The 23,814-nt window shown below is 45.1% G+C and overlaps 1 protein-coding gene across 3 annotated transcripts in view; it reads right to left on the reverse strand.

Annotated features, from left to right (window-relative positions):
* Nucleotides 1-23,814, reverse strand: part of LOC141273401 (amyloid-beta A4 precursor protein-binding family A member 3-like) — a 159,095-nt gene that overhangs the window by 85,319 nt on the left and 49,962 nt on the right. For 2 of the 3 annotated variants that reach the window (XM_073685185.1, XM_073685175.1), the window contains exons 3-4: nucleotides 19,043-19,188; nucleotides 18,844-18,930 (exon numbers count right to left, since the gene is read on the reverse strand). In XM_073685185.1, coding sequence (XP_073541286.1) covers nucleotides 18,844-18,930; nucleotides 19,043-19,188 — 233 coding nt within the window. The remainder of the gene's footprint in view (nucleotides 1-18,843; nucleotides 18,931-19,042; nucleotides 19,189-23,814) is intronic. The other variant, XM_073685194.1, reaches the window with a different exon arrangement.

The following is a 23,814-nucleotide window of genomic DNA, read 5'->3' on the forward strand; positions in this document are numbered from 1 at the left end:
TCTTATCAGGGTCGGGAGCCACTCCGTCAGCGCTCACCACGTGTCCCAGGTACTGCACCTTTGGCTTCAGGAGGTGACACTTAGAGGGTTTCACCTTCAGGCCGTAACTTGCCAGGGCTTCGAACACTTCCGCCAGATGTTTCAGGTGGTCCTCATAAGTCTTGGAATATACGATGATATCGTCCAGGTACAACAGGACCGTCTCGAAGTTTTTGTGTCCCAGACAGCACTCCATTAATCGTTGGAAGGTTCCTGGTGCGTTACAAAGTCCAAACGGCATGCAAGTAAACTCGCTAAGTCCCATCGGGGTGGTGAATGCGGTCTTCTCCCGGTCCGCCTCTGCTACAGGAACCTGCCAGTACCCGCTAGTGAGATCCAAGGTAGAGAAGAAGTTAGCAGATCTTAAAGCAGCCAAAGACTCCTCTATCCTTGGTAAAGGGTACGCATCCTTGCATGTGATACGGTTGATTTTCCGGTAATCTACACACATCCTCATAGTGTTGTCTTTCTTTTTGACTAAAACTAGCGGGGCTGCCCAGGGGCTACAGCTATCCCGGATTACCCCAGCCTCCTTCATGTCTCTAAGCATCCCCTTGGCGTGTTGGTAATGTGCAGGGGGTACGGGTCGATACCTCTCTTTTATGGGAGGATGATCTCCCGTGGGGATGTGGTGTTCTACCCCCTTGACTCGCCCGAAGTCTAACGGGTGTTTACTAAACACTCTCTCATACTCTTGAACCACCCGGTAGACTCCCTGTTTCTGGTGGGAGGGAGTGGAGTCAGTTCCCAAGTGTAGTTGCTGACACCAATCCTCCATTACTTTCTTAGAGCCGTTACCTTCCTCCGGGTGAGATGGAGGCAAGGGTTCCACAGACTGTATAGAGTTTTGGTTGATGGTATATAATTTGGCAAGCGTGGCGTACCGGGGTAGGTATACTTCCCTCTTCCCGATATTTATTAGGCGAACAGGCACCCTCCCATGGCGTACATTAACCACCCCCCGTGCTGTCAAAATGGTGGGCCTACTGTCTGAGTAAACTGGTTCTACCATTGCCTGGTAATCTCTACCTCTCGGACCAATAGCTGCCCGGCACCAAATCATCATTTCACTTTTTGGGGGCATGGCAATAGGGAAAGGGTCACACATTCTTACGCTACCAATCTCACCACCGGAGAGTTCTAGCTGTTGCCGTCGCATCAGTGCCCGGATCTCTTTCTGGAGCACTCGCTGCTGGCCGGAGCTGGCGTTCTTGGCAACCTGCTGTAAAAGGAAAATCACCTCTGCAAGACAATTTTCAATTACATTAGTTCCTAGAGTTATCTTTGGGTGACTCTCGTGTTTGTCAATGTCTACAATGATCAGTCCCTGTGCTGCCAGTTCGACTCTACCGATTTTGATGGTCATCTCTTTAAATCCGATCTGCGGCACGGGTTGACCATTGCTGGCGATAATACTCAAGTCGTCGTCAGGGTAGCGGGTTATATCCGAGTCATTCCAGTACTGCTTGAAGAGCACGTACGGGATGGTGGTGACCTGTGACCCGGTGTCCAGTAGGGCACTCATAGGGATGCCATCCAGTACCACAGGCAAGACTGGACGTCCTCCCACATATTTGTCGCGCCAGTTCGATGGGCCTGGTGATCTTTTTCCTGGGGGTTGGCCCTCTACCCCCAGGTTGTGCCAGTTTAAAGGACAGTACCTTGCCATATGTCCGGGTTGATTGCAGCGGCGGCAGATGGGTCGTCCGTCCTCGTCGTATCGGTCACTGGGTCTTCCTCTGGCCGGTGGGGTCCTCCTTGGTCGACGCCACGGGATGTCCTCCGGTCCGGATGCCAGCTGGATCTTCCCTGGAGTGGAAACCTGTAAAGACTGCACAGTTCGGGTTAGCGCAGCAACGCTTTTAGCTAGCTCTTGGACCTGATGGTGCAGGTCTGGAGCCGGGTCATTGTTCAAAGCCTGCGCATCAGCCCCCACAGGCCCTGCCGACAAGGGCGCCGCCCCCTGGTGGTAAGTGATAGCTGGGCGCCTGTGGGTCACAACGCCACCCGGTGCCGGTTCTCGGAGCACCCGGATGGCTCTGTCCTTGAACTGTGCAAATCCCAGATGAGGGTCCTGTAAGGCCATTGCCCGCAACTGGGTTCGGTGGGCATTGCAATATAAACCCTCTATAAATTGTTCAGTCAACAGCCTGTCCTCGTCTCCCACGCCGTCAGGGTCGGTCTGCTTAACGGCTCTCAGGGCCTCTTGTAGGTTCAGGGCATAGTCCCTTATACTCTCATGTGCCCGCTGTTTGCACCCGTAGAATCTAAGCTTGATCTCGGCTGAGGTGCGGGTATCAAAGGTGTCCCTCAGCCGGGTTAGTATCCCTGCGACAGTCCTTCCCCCAGGTGGCCAGGACTTTACCTCCCTTCGGGCTGCCCCGGTAAATTGGGCCACCAGGATGCTCACTTTTTGCTCTTCTGTGAGGGGGTACACCTGGAAGAGGCTATCCAGTTTTTCTCTAAAGTCCTGCAGGGTATGTGACTCCCCTGAGTACTGGGGTAGCCAGGCTGCCCCCGGGATATAGGGCATGGTGAAAGGCATGACCGCAACAGCGGTGGCGCTGGCGGGGGTTGAAGCGGTGAAGCTCTCCTCCGTATCCGACATCCTTCTCCCCCCTAGTGGACCGTGGCCTACCTTGCGATGATCCTCTTCCGTAGGCCGCGGCTCCGCAGTGGATCGTCAGGGTTGAGGACCTTCCGTCGCGCTCCTGTGACGTCAGCGTCTGCTGGGCTCCTTCCAGGACCTTACGCAACGTCCGGACGTGAGGCGGGGCTTCAGTTCTCGCGCGCTTTCGGAGTCCACGCCCCTCTTCTTCCCGCGCGGCGTCCTCAAGATGGCGTCCAATGGCGGGAAAACTCCACAGATGGCGGGAAGAAGGCTGAAGATGGCGCCGGATGGCGGGAATCTTCACCGATGGCGGGAAGAAGGCTGAAGATGGCGCCGGATGGCGGGAATCTTCACCACAGGTAAGTTTTAAAAGTCTCTTTTTCAGGCACGCAGTACCCGGTGGTTGCGGGCACGAAATCCTGCCGACTACGCCAAAAGTTGACGCGCCCCTGGGCCTGTGTCGCGCTGCATTGCGCACGCGGGAGCTTACCCGGAGCCGGATCTGTTGAGGGTTGTAGTCTCGTGGCGGTGACCCGGTCCGTGCCCAGGGAGTCAGACTAAGTGGCGCTGTATTAGCAGTAGATGTTGGACGACTACGCCACCCGTTGAGTACAGCTAAGGAGCTGCTGCTGCAGGGCAGACCGCTGAGGCCGGTGGTAGAATTGTGCAGCGTGATAGTATAACCCCCAACGGGAGGGGTATGGCCTCAGGGCAGCCGACGTGGATGATGGGGGTAGCAGGAACCACTCAGAGACGGTGCGGTGTAGTTCAGGGTCTTTACTGGTGACAAAGATAGACCCTCCCGGAGTACTGGCTAGCGATTGGGGCCAGGTCAGTCCTTGAGCAGATGGGATCTCCCCTGGCCAGGCGGAGTTGTAGGCCTCCCAAACTAACGATACTCTTCTGGCTACCTTGCTAGAGGCGGGTATAAGTAGCCCACGTCCCTGAGTGTCCCGTGTGGTGCTCACCCGTATGGCCGGTGACTCGGGGCCTTCTAGTAGCTTCCGCTCCACGACGGCGGTGCTGGTCCCACGCATGTGACCGTGCCTTCGGGTTTCTGGGCCAGAGGACCTGCAACCCCCTGCCGGTCGGTTTCTGCTGCTGGCTAAGAGTTAGTCCCCACAGCCTCGGACTCCGGGTCCGGTGACAACTTCTCAGTCAGGGCGAGCTCTGCAGCTGCCAGCCCCTGACTCCTTGTAACACTGCTCCCACGGAGCTCCTGATGTGCTTTTCCTATAGCTGCTTCTCTGTCTCTACTTCTTCTCTACTCTCTAACCCTGCCTCAGCCCCAGGTTTATATAGGGGAAGTTCTTCCCCTCCCAGGACTGGGCAGGAGGTGTGGCATGCATTGGATTCCTGACCAAGAGACCTCCCACCTGCTCTCAGACATAATATTGCATTACTGTGGAAACCAGACCCCTGGGGTGCCACACTGTTCCTACAGACAAAGTGCAAACACAACAGTTCATTGGACTTTTTGGGTTTTGGAGACAGCACATTCCATACCTTGGCCAAATACTCACACCTCTTTAGGCTAGGTGCCCACGATGCGGAAATGCTCTGGATTTTTCCTGAGCGTTTCTGCATCTCCCCTGGCAGAAAAAACGCATGCGGATTGTACATGTGGATTGTACATGCGTTTTTCCTGCCAGGTACATGCGGATGTGAAGCGTTCTTCACATGCATTTCCGCATGTGGGTTGTCAAGCGCTTTCCAAGCGATTTTTAGCATCACTTGGAAAGTGCTTGACAACTTGGTCACACTATATAAATCCATGCAACCAGCATGGATTTATATAGTGTCACCGTAAAAGAATGGTAAAAAATAAATATTATACTTACCTTCCGATGGCCCCCGGTGTCCTTATCCGATGCGTCCGGTCTTCCCGATGTCTCGCAGTTGTGTAAAAGGACCTGCCATGACGTCATTTAGTCATGTGACGGGTCACGCGACCGCCAACGTTAGCAGTTGCGTGACCCGTTGCATGACTAAATGATGTCATGGCAGGTCTGTTTAGACCATCGCGAGCTGCTGGGAAGCCAGGACGGATCGCTATGGAGACCGGGGGCCATCAGAAGGTAAGTATAATGTATATTTTTGATTTTAATTCTTTTTTTTACAGGTACTATGGTACCCGGGTCTGGTGGAGAGTCTCCTCTTCTCCAAACCCGGGTACCATCCACACATTGAACCGCATGATATCCGCATGTGCACATGTAGTGATGCGGATATTATGTGATTCAATGCAAGTCAATGGCAGCGAAAACGCCGCGATTACACAAAATAATTGGTATTTTTCCGCAATGATAATCCGCAGCGGTAATTTCCGCAGCATGTGCACAGCACATGCGGATTATCATTGTGGAACATGGCAGGCCTTCTACCAAGAGTTTTTTAAGCGTTTCTGCAGTGGAATTGCCGCTGCGGAAACGCTTGAAAAACGCATAGTGGGCGCACAGCCTTACAAGGTAACTAGGAAAAAGTATCCATTTGAATGGGGTGAGGAGCAACAAATGGCATTTGAAAGAGCAAAAGAAGCAGTGCAAAAGGCACTGGATTTGTGGCCGGTGTTGGAAGATGAACCCGTGGAACTAAATGTGTCAGTACAGGAACAAAATGCTAATTGGAGTTTGTGGCAAAAACAGGGAAGGAACAAAGTACCCTTAGGGTTTTGGAATAGAAAATTACCTGAAGCAGCTCAGCGTTCTACTCCCTTTGAATGTCCGCTATTGGCATGTTACTGGGCATTAATTGATACAGAGCAATTAACAATAGGACACAAGGTAACAATCAGACCAGAGATCCCAATCATGCAGTGGATATGCAGCACTGCAAAAACCCATCGCATAGGGCATGCCCAGCAATCATCAGTAATAAAATGGAAATGGTATATTCAGGACTGGGCAAAACCAGGAGTGAGTGGGGTTACATCACTGCATGAGAAAATAGTTAAAGTTCCTATAGGACTTCAGCAGCAAGTATTACAAAGGTCACATAAGGAATCACCGGTAACATGGGGGGTTCCTTTTGAACAATTTTGTCCTGAACAGCGAAAACATGCTTGGTTTACTGATGGGTCTGCCAGATATCAGGGTAATAATCAAGTGTGGAAAGCGGTGGGGTATAAGCCAGCCAGCAACAGGATGCTAGTTACCACTGGTGAGGGAAAGAGTAGCCAATATGCAGAACTTTATGCAATCTACAGTGTCTTGAGACAGAAGTCACTGAGTGAATGTCATTTGTATACAGATTCATGGTCTGTGGCAAATGGGTTGACTACCTGGTTACCAACTTGGGCTCAGAATGATTAGAAAATATACAGCAAAGATGTGTGGGGGAAAGAACTGTGGCAAGATATTTGGGTAATTGTGCAAAGAATTAAAGTGACTGTATTTCACGTTGACGCTCATTGTGCTTCAGATAACCTGGAAAGACTCTTCAATTCAATAGCGGATGAACATTACAAATTATTAGTGGCTGATGCCAGTGATGAGCCTGACTCAGCTGAAAAGCTACTTGGATTGGCTCAATGGGCACACCAGAAATGTGGACATATGGGAGAAAAGGTTACTTATCAATGGGCACAAACCAGAGGGGCGCCCCTCAGGTTAGATGTAATCAAGGGAACAATTATGAAATGTCCAGTGTGTCAACATTCACAACAGAGACCTATTCCCCATGTGGTTAGGGGCCATATAGTCCAAGGCAAATTGCCTGGACAAATTTGGCAGGTGGATTATATTGGTCCCTGTCCACAAGATGGAGGATGTGTGTATGTATGCACGGCTGTGGATACATACTCAGGGTACATGATGGCTTGTCCGTGTAAAGCGGCCAATGCCAACAGTACCATCAAAACAATGGAAACCATAATATTATACTACGGAATTCCGTTACAAATCCAGAGTGACAATTGTAGTCACTTCAGGAACAAGAAGGTTGCAGAATTTTGCTCAGAACATAACACTGAGTGGATCATTCATATCCCATATTATACACAAGCCACAGGATTGGTAGAGCGGATGAATGGGTTATTGAAAGAACAATTAAAGACATTGGGAGATGGAACTTACAAACTATAAATACTCAAAATATTGCATCTGCTGAGTTATGTTATCAAATGACTTGTAGTCAAAATAAAATATGTAAATGTCAGCAAATAAAAATAGAAGGTAACAAAAGGCACAATGAAGACAATATCATGTGCGGTTCACGTTCAGATAAAAATTGCAAGAGAATGAGGGAGGGAAAAAACATGAAGTGTAACAAAACAGTAATCTCTCCCTCACATATACAACATGTAAAATTGCCCAAGGGTGGATGTTTTCTTGTGGGAAAACAACTTTTAATTATATTCCAGCTAATATAACAGGTGGGCCATGGGTTATTTCTAGATTAGCCTTAATGATGTATCCTTTGTTTCCATCCCATAAAGCTAAACGTCCAAAAAGAGGATTTTCCCGTTTAGCTGAAGATTGTAAGTATGATGTAAACCTTTTAACTGAATCAGAAATTCTAGGGTTACTTTTTACGATTGTTTGATCTCCTGCCATAGCCCCATATGCTGCTATGACTGTAGGGAGATTTTCTTGTCTTGTAGTTAGATCAATAAACGCTACCAGTAGAGCCTTAGAAGATATATCATTGGATATACAAAGTTACCGAAAAGCTATTTTCCCGAATAGAGCAACTATAGATTATTTGTTATTAATTCACCACCATGGATGTCAAGAGTTTGAAGATCTGTGTTGTTTTAATTTGTCAGATCATAGTCAGGATTTGCAGTCTCAGATAGATCAGTTACATGATGACATTGATCACATCACACAGAGTAATGGTAAATGGTTGGATTGGTTATTTTCTTGGTTGCCTGATTTTGGTTATTTATGCTATTATTTATTTTAGGAATATTTTTTGCTATAATCTGTGCTTGTATTGCCTTATGCTGTCGTATACAATGTATTCCTTCTTTAACAGCAATGTGTCGTTCATCTGGTGAAGCTATTCCTTTGGGATATGGCATTGCATATAAATGATATATGGCTTCCAGATGGCTAAGAGTGAATTGTAGTGCTAAGATGTTAATGGCCATCAGGAATCCATATTGGTAGCCTGTTTTTAAAGAACCCTTTAAGATATTTCACAGTAACAGATAAGCTTGTTAGCCTTGTACTTTCTGTAATTTTTCCAACACCTGGACCACATAGCTCTATTATCAATGTTTAGTTTATAGTATCACCCAGTACCACATAGCTCTTTTATCAATGTTTAGCGAGAACGATGCATGTTTATATTCGTTGGCAATAATTGGTGAGAATATGCGGTGTTTATAGAATGGTAAAACATCTAGTACCAGGAGCCTTTGGCATGTTTCATCTCCGGTGATGTAGTGACATCTGAAGAGCTGGCCACTCAGAAGAAAGATACAATATTGAACAAATAGAACCTGTCAGCATTTGTGTAACATTTGGTTACGCAAGCATTTGTTTTCAAACAAGATATAAGCTAGTGACTAGTGTTGAGCATTACGATACTGTAATATCGGGTATCGGCCGATATTCGCGGTATCGGAGTTCCGATACTTTTAGAATATCGGATAAAGGAATCAGAAGTTCCCATAATGCCTGCGCTCTGCAGTGTCTATGAAGGATGACGAGCTGGATGGCAGCGCTCAGCTGAGATCCAGCCTGTCATCAGAATGCCATCCCAGCGTGGGAGAATTCTCCTGATTGTTTAAAAGCCGGCGGGCGGTAAAAAGCCGCCGGCTTTTAAACAATCACACAGCCCCGCAGCCTCCCATCCCGATCCTCCGCTCCCTCCATCCCAATCGTAAGTTAGGACCGGGCGGGGAGCGCAGCACCAGGGAGTGGGGAGCAAAGGACCCGGGCGGGGAAGCCGGCAGTGAAAAGACTTCACCGCCGTGAAAAGACTTCACCGCCGGCTTTCCCGTTCTGTGCTGCGCTCTCCCGCCGGTTATTTCAAATGAATAGCTGAGGTATCAGCTGATGCTGATCAGCTGTTCATTTGAAGTAGCCGCGATGCCCTCAGAGGGTTCATGTGAGTTCATGCTTGACTGCATGAATTCACATGAACTTTCCCACGGCCGCACAGGTCAGCCACACCTCCCAGACCATCAGACCGGTCATGATTAGTGTATGCGCAGTGTCTGCGGGTGTGTGCGCGGTGTCTGCGGGTGTGTGCGCGGCGTCTGCGGGTGTGTGCGCGGCGTCTGCGGGTGTGTGCGCGGCGTCTGCGTGCAGGCAGACATAGGCCGATGTGACACTACTACTCCCATCGGCCTATGTCTGTCCCCCGTCCACTCGTGCCAGCAGGATCAGCTCGATGGGAGCAGTAGTTCCCATCAGCCTGATCCTGCTATTTAAACTGCCCCATATGTTATTTTTGCCCCTATACATCTTTTATTTTTTTTAGGCCCCCATATATATTTTTTTGTTTTTGGTCCCCAATAAATTTTAAATACATTTCATTGGTGGCCAGTGGTTACCTAAAATAAATTAGTTTATACATTACCTGTCCCCGCCGATCGCCACCTAAAATAAAGTAAAAAATAAAAAACTACACCTATACTCACCTAGACACCTAATTCCCCGAAGCCATCCATCTCCTGTAATAAAATATAAAATAATAAACCACAACCTTATCCTTACCCCTCCGTTGTAATCCACAAGTGTCCCACGAAGATCTCCAGTTTAGAGCAGCCACATAAAATGTGACCGCTCTAAACCGCTGCCGCCGCTAGAATGACGGGGCCATACAGCAGCCCCGTCATTGCATAAGCGGGTTCGCCGGAGTTCAGGCAGCGCTGCTCCGCTGAGCTCCTTTACGGCCCTGCTGTACCGTGAGAAATTCCCACGGTACAACAGGGCCGTAAAGGAGGTCACCGGAGCTGCGCTGACTGAATGCACTCTGGTGACCTCAGTCAGGGGCTCACGCTGCCGGGAGCGGACGTGTTCCCGGCAGTGTGAGCTTACAGCAGCTATGCACAGCTGTCACCATCTCCAGATGTGACAGCTGTGCATGGGAGATCAGCACAGGAACGTGGACAGGTAACTATTTTTTTTTTTAGTAACCTAAGAATTAAATAAAATGGTATGTTTTATTTCAAATAAATTATTTTTTTCTGGGTGTAGTGTGTGTTTTTTCTTTTTAACACTTTGTAGGTTAGTAATGGGGGTGTCTTATAGACGCCAATCATTACTAACCTGGGCTTCATGGCAGCTGGCTCTGACATTAACCCCACCACTATTACCCCCTGCCACCGCACCAGGGCAGCGTGGAAGAGCGAGGCTAAGTGCCAGAATTGGCGCATCCTATGGATGCGCCATTTCTGGGGCAGCTGACGGCTGGTGTTTCTAGCCTGGGAGGGGGCCAATATTCCTGGCACCCTTCCTGGGCTATTAATATCAGCCCCCAGCTGTCTGCCTAGCCTTTGCTAGCTATTAAAATAGGGGGGACCCCACGTCATTTTTTTGGGGGGGTCCCCCATTTTAATAGCTAGTAAAGGCTAGGTATTCAGCTGGGGGCTGATATTAGTAGTCTGGGAAGCTCCGTGGGTTTTAACCCCTTCCCAGGCTTCAAACATCTGCCCCAGCTGTCTGCTTAACCTCCGCTAGAGACTAAAATTATGGGGGATCCCACGCCAATTTTTTTTTTAATAAATCCTTTATTTTAACACTAAATGACACTTGAGGGGTTAATAAAGATGCCGTCCCTAAATTATTTATTTTTTAATTAATTTTTCCCAAAAATTTTGACGTGGGCTTCGCCATATTTTTGTATGCCAGCAGGTACAGCATCCAGGAACGGGCTGCCCCCAACAATGTACTTGGCCGGACTCAACAATATAGGGAAGCCCTTTTTTTTTTTTAATTATTATTATTATTTCATGAATTTCATGAAATAATTAAAAAAAAAAAATACGTGGGGCTTCGCCCTATTTTTGTGTCCAGCCAGGTACAACTAAGCAGCTGGGGGCTGGAATCCACAGCGCAGGGTGGCCCAAGCTTTGTGGACCCCCGTGCTGCGAACTGCAGTCCGCAGCCACCCAAGAAAATATCGCGTTCATAGAAGCGCCATCTTCTGGCGCTGTATCCAGCTCATCCAGGGCCCTGGTGCGGTGGCTCACTGGGTAATAAAGGGGCTAGGGCCAGCTTTGTATTATCCGCTGGCTCTAAGCCCGAAATTCATGGGGTCACGCCAATATTAGGCTATGTGCCCACGATGCAGAAATGAAGCAGAAATTTTCCGGAATTCAGGCAGCGCTGCTCCTGCGCTGTGGATTCCAGCCCCCAGCTGCTTAGTTGTACCTGGCTGGACACAAAAATAGGGCGAAGTCCCACGTATTTTTTTTTTTAACTTATTTCATGAAATAATAATAAAAAAAAGGGCTTCCCTATATTGTTGAGTCCGGCCAAGTACAAATAGGCAGCTGGGAGTTGGGGGCAGCCCGTTCCTGGATACTGTACCTGGCTGGCATACAAAAATATGGCGAAGCCCACGTCAAAATTTTTGGGAAAAATTGATTAAAAAATAAATAATAATTTAGGGACTGCATCTTTATTAACCCCTCAAGTGTCATTTAGTGTTAAAATAAAGGATTTATTAAAAAAAAAATTGGCGTGGGATCCCCCATAATTTTAGTCTCTAGCAGAGGTTAAGCAGACAGCTGGGGCAGATGTTTGAAGCCTGGGAAGGGGGTAATACCCACGGAGCTTCCCAGGCTACTAATATCAGCCCCCAGCTGAATACCTAGCCTTTACTAGCTATTAAAATGGGGGACCCCCCCCAAAAAAATGACGTGGGGTCCCCCCTATTTTAATAGCTAGCAAAGGCTAGGCAGACAGCTGGGGGCTGATATTAATAGCCCAGGAAGGGTGCCATGAATATTGGCCCCTCCCAGGCTAGAAACACCAGCCGTCAGCCGCCCCAGAAATGGCGCATCCATAGGATGCGCCAAATCTGGCGCTTAGCCTCGCTCTTCCACGCTGCCCTGGTGTGGTGGCAGGGGGTAATAGTGGTGAAGTTCATGTCAGCGCCAGCTGCCATGAAGCCCAGGTTAGTAACGATTGGCGTCTATAAGACACCCCCATTACTAACCTACAAAGTGTTAAAAAGAAAAAACACACTGCACCCAGAAAAAAATAATTTATTTGAAATAAAACACACCATTTTATTTAATTCTTAGTTTACTAAAAAAAAATAGTTACCTGTCCACGTTACTGCGCTGATCTCCCATGCACAGCTGTCACATCTGGAGATGGTGACAGCTGTGCATGGCTGCTGTAAGCTCACACTGCCGGGAACACGTCCGCTCCCGGCAGCGTGAGCCCCTGGCTGAGGTCACCGGAGTGCATTCAGTCAGCGCAGCTCCGGAGACCTCCTTTACGGCCCTGCTGTACTGTGGGAATTTCTCATGGTACAGCAGGGCCGTAAAGGAGCTCACTGGAGCAGCGCTGCCTGAACTCCGGCGAACCCGCTTATGCCATGACGGGGCTGCTTTAAGGCCCCGTCATTCTAGCGGCGGCAGCGGTTCAGAGCGGTCACATTTTATGTGGCTGCTCTAAACTGGAGATCTTCGTGGGACACTTGTGGATTACAACGGAGGGGTAAGGATAAGGTTGTGGTTTATTATTTTATATTTTATTACAGGAGATGGATGGCTTCGGGGAATTAGGTGTCTAGGTGAGTACAGGTGTAGTTTTTTATTTTTTACTTTATTTTAGGTGGCGATCGGCGGGGACAGGTAATGTATAAACTAATTTATTTTAGGTAACCACTGGCCACCAATGAAATGTATTTAAAATTTATTGGGGACCAAAAACAAAAAAATATATATGGGGGCCTAAAAAATAAAAGATGTATAGGGGCAAAAATAACATATGGGGCAGTTTAAATAGCAGGATCAGGCTAATGGGAACTACTGCTCCCATCGAGCTGATCCTGCTGGCACGAGTGGACGGGGGACAGACATAGGCCGATGGGAGTAGTAGTGTCACATCGGCCTATGTCAGCCTGCACGCAGACACCCGCAGACATCGCACAAACACAAGCAGACACCGCGCACACACTAATCATGACCGGTCTGATGGTCTGGGAGGTGTGGCTGACCTGTGCGGCCGTGGTAGAGTTCATGTGAGTTCATGCAGTCAAGCATGAACTCACATGAACCCTCTGAGGGCACCGCGGTTACTTCGAATGAACAGGTGATCAGCATCAGCTGATACCTCAGCTGTTCATTTGAAATAACTGGCGGGAGAGCGCAGCACAGAACGGGAAAGCAGGCGGTGAAGTCTTTTCACTGCCGGCTTCCCTGCCCGGGTCCTTCGCTCCCCACTCCCTGGTGCTGCGCTCCCCGCCTGGTCCTAACTTACGATCGGGATGGGGGGAGCGGAGGATCGGGATGGGGGGCTGCGGGGAAGCAGTATGGGGCTGTGTGATTGTTTAAAAGCCGGAGGCTTTTTACCGCCCGCCGGCTTTTAAACAATCAGGAGAATTCTCTCACGCTGGGATGGCATTCCGATATTAGTGTCCCATTGACTTGCATTGGTTTCCGGTATCGGAATCGGCGATATCCGATACTTTTTGGGTATCGGTCCGATCCAATCCGATCCGATATTTCCCGATATCGGAAGGTATCGCTCAACACTACTAGTGACGTTTTCAGCTAAGACAGAAGCCTGTTGACTAAAAGGGGACACCCTAACGTCGCAATGTGGATTCATCCCAGGACTTTTCTCTGTCTTTGCTGTTTTGCTTCTCACAGCTGATGTTTCCTGAACAGAAGATGTATGTTGCTCCTGGTGAAGTTTTTCCTGTATAATGTGCGCTGTAAGTACTTTACTTTTGTGATTTAGATTATGTAAAAGTGTACGCAATATCACACTATTTCCTATTTTCTGTAATCATTTAATTAGAATAAAAATGAAATCGCCTTCTTTAACCACTTCGCACCAGAGCCCGTTTTTGCCTTCGTGACCGGGCCAATTTTTTCAATTCTGACCACTGTCACTTTATGAAGCAATTACTCTGGAACGCTTCAACGGATCCCCCTGATTCTGAGATTGTTTTTTCGTGACATATTGTACTTCATGATAGTGGTAAAATTTCTTTGATATCACTTGCGTTTATTTGTGAAAAAATCGGAAATTTGGCGAAAATTTTGAAAATTTTGCAATTTTCAAACTTTGAATTTTTAAGCCCTTAAATCAGAGAAATATGTCACACAAAATACTTAATAAATAACATTTCCCACATGTCTACTTTACATCAGCACAATTTTGGAACCAAAATTTTTTTTTGTTAGGGAGCTATAAGGGTTAAAAGTTGACCAGCGATTTCTCATTTTTCCAACAAAATTTACAAAAACATTTTTTTAGGGACCACATCACATTTGAAGTCACTTTGAGGGGTCTTTATGACAGAAAATACCCAAAAGTGACACCGTTCTAAAAACTGCACCCCTCAAGGTGCTCAAAACCACATTCAAGAACTTTATTAACCCTTCAGGTGCTTCACAGAAATTTTTGGAATGTGGAAGAAAAAAATTAACATTTAACTTTTTTCACAAAAATGTTACTTTAGACCCAATTTTTTTTATTTTTACAGGGGTAACAGGAAAAAATGGACCCCAAAATTTTTTGTGCAATTTCTCTTGAGCGTGCTGATACCCCATATGTGAGGGAAAACCACTGTTTGGACGCACGGCAGGGCTCGGAAAGGAAGGAGCGCCATTAGACTTTTTGAATGTAAAATTTGTCTGAATAATTAGCAGACACCATGTTGCGTTTGGAGAGCTCCTGATGTGACTAAACAGTGGAAACCCCCCACAAGTGACACCATTTTGGAAACTAGACCCCTTAGGGAACTTATCTAGATGTGTGGTGAGCACCTTGAACCCCAAGGTGCTTCACAGAAGTTTATAATAATCAGCTGTAAAAATAAAATTTTCACATTTTTCCCGCAAAAACGTTTTTCATCCCTTAATTTTGCATTATCAGAAGGGTAATAGGATAAATTGCACCATGAAATTTGTTGTGCAATTTCTCCTGAACACGCCGATACCCCATATGTGGGGGAAAACCACTGTTTGGGCGCACGGCAGGGTTTGGAAGGGAAGGAGCGCCATTTGACTTTCTGAATGTAAAATTTGTCTGAATAATTAGCAGACGCCATGTTGCGTTTGGAGAGCCCCTGATGTTCCTAAACAGTGGAAACCCCCCACAAGTGACACCATTTTGGAAACTAGACCCCTTAGGGAACTTATCTAGATGTGTGGTGAGCACCTTGAACCCCAACGTGCTTCACAGAAGTTTATAATAATCAGCTGTAAAAATAAAATTTTCACATTTTTCCCGCAAAAACGTTTTTCATCCCTTAATTTTGCATTATCATAAGGGTAATAGGATAAATTGCACCATGAAATTTGTTGTGCAATTTCTCCTGAACACGCCGATACCCCATATGTGGAGGCAAACCACTGTTTGGGTGCACGGCAGGGCTCGGAAGGAAAGGAGCGCCATTTGACTTTTTGAATGCAAAATTTGTTTGAATAATTAGCAGACGCCATGTTGCATTTGGGGAGCCCCTGATGTGCCTAAACAGTGGAAACCCCCCACAAGTGACACCATTTTGGAAACTAAACCCCTTAGGGAACTTATCTAGATGTGTGGTGAGCACCTTGAACCCCAAGGTGCTTCACAGAAGTTTATAATAATCAGCTGTAAAAATAAAATTTTCACATTTTTCCCGCAAAAACGTTTTTCATCCCTTAATTTTGCATTATCAGAAGGGTAATAGGATAAATTGCACCATGAAATTTGTTGTGCAATTTCTCCTGAACACGCCGATATCCCATATGTGGGGGAAAACCACTGCTTTGGTGTACGGCAGGGTTCGGAAGAGAAAGGAGCGCTATGTTGGCTGGGATAGGCAGCAGACACCATGTCACATTTGAAGAGTCGCTGACATGCAGAAACAGCAGAAACCCCCACAAGTGACCCCATTTTGTAAACTACACCTCTCAAGGAATTCATCTAGGGAAGTAGTGAGTATTTTTTAATTTTTTAATTTATACCATTGGGCAGTGAAAAAAGCATAATTATATTTTTACCACAAAAAAATGTTTTACCCTCAGATTTTACATTTTCACACAGGGCAATGGGTAAAAATGGTGCCGAAATGTGTCACACAATTTCTTCTAAAAGTGCCAATACCCCATATGTGGCTGTATCGTACCGCTCAGCCATACGGCGAGATCTGGGGGGGACGGAGCGCTATTTGACAATTGGAGAACAAATTATTGTAGAATAGGCATTTGGATTTGGGAGCACAAAATTTTTTGAATTTCTTTTGGGGGGCAAGGGCCATTTCGCTTTTCCAGAGCCTTTCTGCTACCAGTAACTTGGAAGTCCCTTATATTTTTAACAGATGACGGACCTGAGTGGGGACTAGCTTTTTTTGAGGACTAAGTTGAAGCTTTTATTGGGAACATTTTACGTAACATTTATCCGGCGCTCTAGGCTGAGCACTTACATCAGGGTTTCCATCTAAATTTCCAAGTGATGTAATTCAGATGAAACCCCTGCGGGATCCATTCACTGTAATGAGGCAGCAGAGTTACTCTGGACTCCGTCTGGCCTCTGTTTAGCGGTGTCCTTTTTTTCAGAAGTGCACAAAACTGTGGCCAACCGCACTTTTATGCACGCCTAAAACAAATGACACCGTGGGATCCCAGGCTAGACGGCGTCCACAGTGGCCTATATCTGCCTCATTACAGGGAATCTTCCGTCATGGGTTCCGGCTGAATCACATATTTCAGAGATTTACATGGAAACTCTGGCGTAAGTGCTCAGCGCAGAGCGCAGGATAAATGTGTGCCGAGAAATACTGCGATCTTTGGGAGACATAATAAACAAATCAGTAGCAGGTGAAGAATTGGTTTTATTTATTTTTTTACGCCGTTCCTAGTGTGATATAACTGATTAGATTACTTTATTCTTCGGGTCGGTGCGATTACAGAGATACCAGATTTATATCGGGTTTTTATGACTGACAGCTGTCACACACTAAGAGACGCTTTTTTTTTGCAAAATCTAGTTTTTGCATCGCCATATTTTGAGAGCTATAATTTTTCCATATTTCGGCCGACAGAGTCATGTGATGGCTTGTTTTTTGCGGGACGAGTTGACATTTTTATTGGTACCATTTGTGGGTACGTGACATTTTTTGATCGCTTTCTATTCCGTTTTTTTGGGAGGTAAAATTAACAAAAACCAACAATTCAGGAATTGTTTTTTGAGGTTTTTTTTTATGCCGTTCTGCGTGTGGTAAAAGTGATCAGGCAGCGTTATTCTTCGGGTCAGTACATTTACAGCGATACTACACTTACTGTATATTTTTTTATGTTTTGGCGCTTTTACACAATAAAACAATTTTAAAGAAAAAATATTTTTTTTGCATTGCTTTATTCTGAGCGCTATAACTTTTTTATTTTTTGGCTGATGGAGCTGTATGGTGGCTTGATTTTTGCAGAACAAGATGACGTTTTCAGTGGTACCATTTCTATTTCCATTTTGCTTTTTGATCGCATTCTTTTCCACTTTTTGTTTGGCGATATGAGGAAAAAGCATAGTTTTTTGCTCCGTTTTTTATTTATTTTTATTACGGTGTACACATAAGGAGTTAATTAGTGTGACAGTTTTATAGCTCGGGTTGTTTCGAACGCGGCAATACCAAATATGTGTACTTTTTTTATTTTTGCATAAATATACGGATTTATCGGTTTAATATTTTATTTATTTATTTTTATTTATTTTGTATTTTTTTTTTAACAGTTTCAAAACATTTTTTTTTACTTTTTTTTACATTTTTACTTAGTCCCTGTATGGGACATTAATTTTTATTTTTCTGATCCCTGATCTCATGTAATGTAATAGACATATATTACATTACATGAGATCTTCACTGACTCTTTCAGTCAGTTTCCTGTCTGGCATCAGCTACATACAGGCTGAAGTCAGACAGGAAGGACACCATATATGGCAGAGCTGGAGGCGGTCATGTGACCTCCAGCTGCCATAGCAACGCCAGGTCCTGGAAGGTATAAGGGGGGCCGTCGGAGAGGTAAGTGGACGACCCCCTCTCCTCCTGCTGTCTTCTATATGCCGTGATCACTATAGATCACAGCATATAGAAGACAGCAAAGGGTTAACATCACTGGGACCTGATCTAATCAGGTCCCGATGATGTACCCTGTCAGAGCTAACGCTCTGCACCGCTCTCACAGCGCTTGCAGGACCCAGGGGGTCCTGAGCACTGCGAGACCACCCACCGTTTTTAAACGTCCGCGCTGCACAGAGCCCAGGCAGCGCGGACGTTTATCTACAGTGGGCGGTCGGAAAGCGGTTAAAGCCGTATCTGAGCCCTTTAAATACTTGGCAAAACAAGCGCTCAGCGTAGAGTGCAGGATAAATGTGAGCCGAGCCTTACTGCAATCTTTGGGAGGCAGAATTAAGAAATCAACAGCAAGTGAAGAATTGGTTATATTTATTTTTTACGCCGTATCTCGTGTAAGTGATTAGACAACTTTATTCTTCGGGTCGGTGAGATTACAGCAATACCAGATTTATCTCTGTTTTTTATGTTTGGCTGCAGTCAAACACTAAAATACGCTTTTTTTTGTTGCAAAAACTAGTTTTTGCATCGCCATATTTTGAGAGCTATGATTTTTCCATATTGCAGCCAACAGTCATGTGAGGGCTTGATTTTTGACAAGTTGATGTTTTTATTAGTACCATTTTCAGGCACATGACATTTTTTGATCACTTTCTATTCCAATTTTTGGGATGCAGAATGAACAAAAACCAGCAATGCAGGAATTGATATTTTTAGTTGTTCCGCGTGTGGTAAAATCGATAAGGCAGCTTTATTCTTTGGGTTAGTACGATTACAGCGATACCACATTTATATATATATTTTTTATGTTTTGATTGCAGCATTTATGGGGTTTAAGTGCCGGGAGCGTTGCCGCACCGCTCCTGGCACTGAGTGCCGAGTGTCAGAATCAGCTGACACCTGCCAGCAATCGCACATGCACAGCTCCTATACGTGGGCGATTGCCATAACTTATCCATACGTCCAAGGTCGTAAGGGGGTTAAGTTAGATAAGTACTCACCTGAATGTCCGTGGTCAGGACTTTGACATGCTGTGTTGATACCATAACGTCAACTTCTGTCATAGGCTGAGATTCTCCATCTGGTGCCTAAAGAGTGAAACAGAAAAAAATATACAAACATAAGAAAAATATTAGTACTCTGTGTATTTATTACTTTTTCCTGTTTTCTGTGCCTGCATTAGTATGCCCATACTCTTACCTTCACCCTGCTTACTGCCTCTTGTGCCTGTCGCATACGTGTGCTGGCCATCTGATGTCTCTCACACTGTAGCTGTGTAGATCCCAAATACTTGGCACCAAAAACGACCCCATCAAGTAAATCTTCTGGATCACAAGGACCAGGTACTGATTGATAGAAAGACTACCATATTAACATTTACCCCAACGAAACAAAATGCAACTTTACAACCCTGGACAAACCAAGCCATATATAACACAGTAAGCACCTAGTCTTGTAAGAACAGCGGCTGTGCACATTTAAAGGACTTGGACAATTTTCCTTCGTTTTATCAGATGTACTAGGGACATAATTCTGTAGCAGTTACATACAAGTATTACATGTTCTCCTCCTATACTTGTTAGTGCAGCCATCATCACAGACTGCACACATCTCCAGTCCATTCAATGGCTCCTGGTGACAGAGCATGGGATGAGACCTATCCATCAGCCTCCTGCAATAGAAAAACAGCTTTTCTATGTGCAGCATTTGCAAAGTGGAGGCAGGTGATGAACTGATCTGATTACATTCTCCTCCACCAAGTGCAGTGTAACAGAAGGGTCCCTCTTTAGCCATCACAAGGCATGGAGAGACATTCTCAACATCAATTATCTCATCTACAAGGCCGAGCTGTGGAAAGACGAGCTGTACAGCTGCAGCTCTGTACCCCATCATTACAGGGTCTTTTCTTCTAGAACCAATGCTTCTATGGGACAATAACACCATATTATGGAAACAGACAGGTAAAGAGTTGAACTGGAAGACCTCTGTGGTTAAAATCCTACTAATATTATAAATGCGAAAGTTTGTGAGTATGTATGTTTGTTACTCTTTCACGAAAAAACTACTGGACGGATTTGCATGAAACTTTACAGTAATATAGATTATACATCGGAATAACATATAGGCTACAATTTGTAATGATTTTCTGTAATTTTGGTCGTAATATAACGATACATGTCAATTAAGTCGGAAAAAAATCTGGCCTCTGAGAGCTCTCTTATATACACACTAGCTTTTACCCGCGGCTTCGCTCGCGTGGAATTTGGTCTGCCACATTAAGTTTCGTGACAGATCATTTTAATAGTAAAAAAAAATAATCTTATTTAGTTACTCGTACATCCAAAATTTCAGATGTCTAACTTCAAAACTGACGGATTCCATACAATCTTTGAACCCCTATAATATGAAGAGGGAAACTCTTGAGGGTGGAATTATCAAAATTCCTTTCTTAGTGCTCATTTAAGCTATAATAGAACCTATCTGCAAATTTCAAGATGCTAAGTTCAGTGGTTTCGGCTGTGAGTTGACCGCTAGGTGTGTCAGTCAATCAGGTTTACAGTTTTATATAATCTTCGCCTGTATGGTGTGTTTATAAAAAGTAGCCCTATGTCCTTCCCCAGGCTTAAAATTATCCATATCAAATTTCATCACAAACGGATTACTAAACACTGATTAATAAACAGGACGGACTGAAGTTACTTGCGTTTAATATTGTTCGTGTTAGTAAAGAATTAGTATGTAATTGGAATAATGGACATCTGCAGGTAATTTATCTATGTGTTTTTACTGCAATATACTCCTGTAAACGATGTTATTTGATTTCTTTCGTTCAGCGAAAATATGTAGATTTTGCGATTTAGAAACACGTGAGCAAGCTACGTATAGCTGACCGTGGGAAAAACAGGGCGTGTCTAAATGTATCCCTGCTACCTTCAAAGTTTGCCCTTGCGATTTATTGATGGTCATTGAAAATGTAACTTTAAGTGGGAACTGCAAACGTTTGAAATTAAAGGGTAAGTTATTGGGTATTATTGGGATGCGTGGTATAAGAATATTTTCACCCTTAGCTTCTCCAGTTAAAATTGTGGCCTTTACAATGCGCCTGCCTAGTTCAGTGACTCGCAATCTAGTGCCATTACATAATCTCGGGGCATCCAAGTTGCGCATTAACAAAACGGGTATACCGACCTTTAATTCGAGCTTATGAGATGGTACCCCGGATAGCTCCAAAGAGTTAAGAAACTCCACGGGGTAGCTCGTACAGTCTTCAGATGACATGACTGTGTCGATGGAGTTGTAGGTTGTTGCATCGCTGGTTACTTGGTCCAAGATAATTTTATTGATTTTCGCAACTGTTTCATTTCTTGGTGCTAGTATAGTTCTTTCACATAGCCAATTTTCATCGTGGATGTTTTGTTGCAAATTTGGAAAAACTTGAGCAATAAGTGCGTCTTCCGAATCCACAACATGACAAAATTGGTTAGTGAATAGAACCATACCTTCTTCGTCAGTTTCGATTCGACCTTCACCGATCTCGAGCAGTTTCTCAGCGTAGGCGCCTGACTCTAGATCACTGAATAACTGGACACGCATGTTGGTGGTGAGGTGCAGCTTTTCAACTTTGGTCCATAAATATGAGGATTTCAGACATGCGTTAATTTCGTCTGCTGCAGTGCCTCGCTCGATGACAGGCAAAGTTTGCCTAAAGTCCCCAGCCAATAAAACAACCACACCACCCATTTTTGTTTGTTTACTGTTTAAGTCTTGTAGACAATGATCAAGAGTTTCGATGGCGCGTTTGTGTGACATTGTGCACTCGTCCCACACGATTAGTTTGCACTGTTGCAACAGGAAGCCACGGGCGCTGATCTTGCTGATATTACAGGATGGGGTTTCTTCGTTCACCAGATTAAGAGGTAATTTAAAGACTGAATGTGCCGTCCGTCCACCGCCTAGCAATGTTGCAGCAATTCCAGAGGAAGCCACAGCTAATGCAACGCTATGACAGCTACGAATTTTTGCTAAAAGTAAATTAAGCAAGAAAGTTTTTCCTGTACCACCGGGGGCATCAAGGAAAAAAAGTCCGCCTTCACCATTCTCAACTCGTCCTACTATTTTGTGATAAATCTCTCTTTGATCAGGTAGCAAACGTGGCTCAGTTTCGCAAACGTGAGCGTCTAACTGGTTGGTATCATAGCTTAGCTCTTTTATCAACTCGTTCGACAGCTCTCCTCTACGCCGCGGTGAGGGTAGACCAAAATCGGACAATTTCTTTCCAGAAATTATTAACCACTTCGCGCCAGAGCCTGTTTTTGCCTTCGTGACCGGGCCAATTTTTTCAATTCTGACCACTGTCACTTTATGAGGTAATTACTCTGGAACGCTTCAACGGATCCACCTGATTCTGAGATTGTTTTTTTGTGACATATTGTACTTCATGATAGTGGTAAAATTTCTTCGATATCACTTGCGTTTATTTGTGAAAAAATCGGAAATTTGGCGAAAATTTTGAAAATTTTGCAATTTTCAAACTTTGAATTTTCATACCCTTTAATCAGAGATATGTCACACAAAATAGTTAATGAATAACATTTCCCACATGTCTACTTCACATCAGCACAATTTTGGAACCAAAATTTTTTTCTGTTAGGAAGCTATAAGGGTTAAAAGTTGACCAGCGATTTCTCATTTTTACAACAAAATTTAGAAAAACATTTTTTTAGGGACCACATCTTATTTGAAGTGACTTTGAGGAGCCTTTATGACAGAAAATACCCAAAAGTGATACCATTCTAAAAACTGCACCCCTCAAGGTGCTCAAAACCACATTCAAGAAGTTTATTAACCCTTCAGGTGCTTCACAGGAATTTTTGGAATGTGGAAGAAAACAATGAACATTTAACTTTTTTTCACAAAACTGCTACTTTAGCCTCAAATTTTTAATTTTCACAAGGGCAGCCAGAAAAAATGGACCCCAAAATGTGTTGTGCAATTTCTCCTGAGCACGATGATACCCCATATGTGGTGCAAAGCCACTGTTTTGGCGCACGGCATGGCTCGGAAGGTAAGGAGCGCCATTTGACTTTTGGAATGGAAATTTGACTGGAATCGATAGCGGACGCCATGTTGCATTTGGAGAGCCCCTGAGGTGCCTAAACAGAGGAAACCCCCAACAAGTCACCCCATTTTGGAAACTAGACCCCTCAAGGAACTTATCTAGATGTGTGGTGAGCACCTTGAACCCCCAGGGGCTTCACACAATTTTATAATGTTGAAGGGTGAAAATAAAAAAACACATTTTTATCACAAAACTGCTACTTTAGCCTCAAATTTTTAATTTTCACAAAGGCAGCCAGAAAAAATGGACCCCAAAATGTGTTGTGCAATTTCTCCTGAGCACGCTGATACCCCATATGTGGTGCAAAGCCACTGTTTGAGCGCACGGCATGGCTCGGAAGGTAAGGAGCGCCATTTGACTTTTGGAATGGAAATTTGACTGGAATCGATAGCGGACGCCATGTTGCATTTGGAGAGCCCCTGAGGTGCCTAAACAGAGGAAACCCCCAACAAGTCACCCCATTTTGGAAACTAGACCCCTCAAGGAACTTATCTAGATGTGTGGTGAGCACCTTGAACCCCCAGGGGCTTCACACAATTTTATAATGTTGAAGGGTGAAAATAAAAAAACACATTTTTAACACAAAACTGCTACTTTAGCCTCAAATTTTTAATTTTCACAAGGGCAGCCAGAAAAAATGGACCCCAAAATGTGTTGTGCAATTTCTCCTGAGCACGATGATACCCCATATGTGGTGCAAAGCCACTGTTTGGGCGCACGGCATGGCTCGGAAGGTAAGGAGCGCCATTTGACTTTTGGAATGGAAATTTGACTGGAATGGATAGCGGACGCCATGTTGCATTTGGAGAGCCCCTGAGGTGCCTAAACAGAGGAAACCCACAACAAGTGACCG

This window comes from Phyllobates terribilis, unplaced genomic scaffold, assembly GCF_046119375.1.
Source record: "Phyllobates terribilis strain yellow unplaced genomic scaffold, ASM4611937v1 Scaffold_1__5_contigs__length_1240528914, whole genome shotgun sequence".
Taxonomy (NCBI): Eukaryota; Metazoa; Chordata; class Amphibia; order Anura; family Dendrobatidae; genus Phyllobates; species Phyllobates terribilis.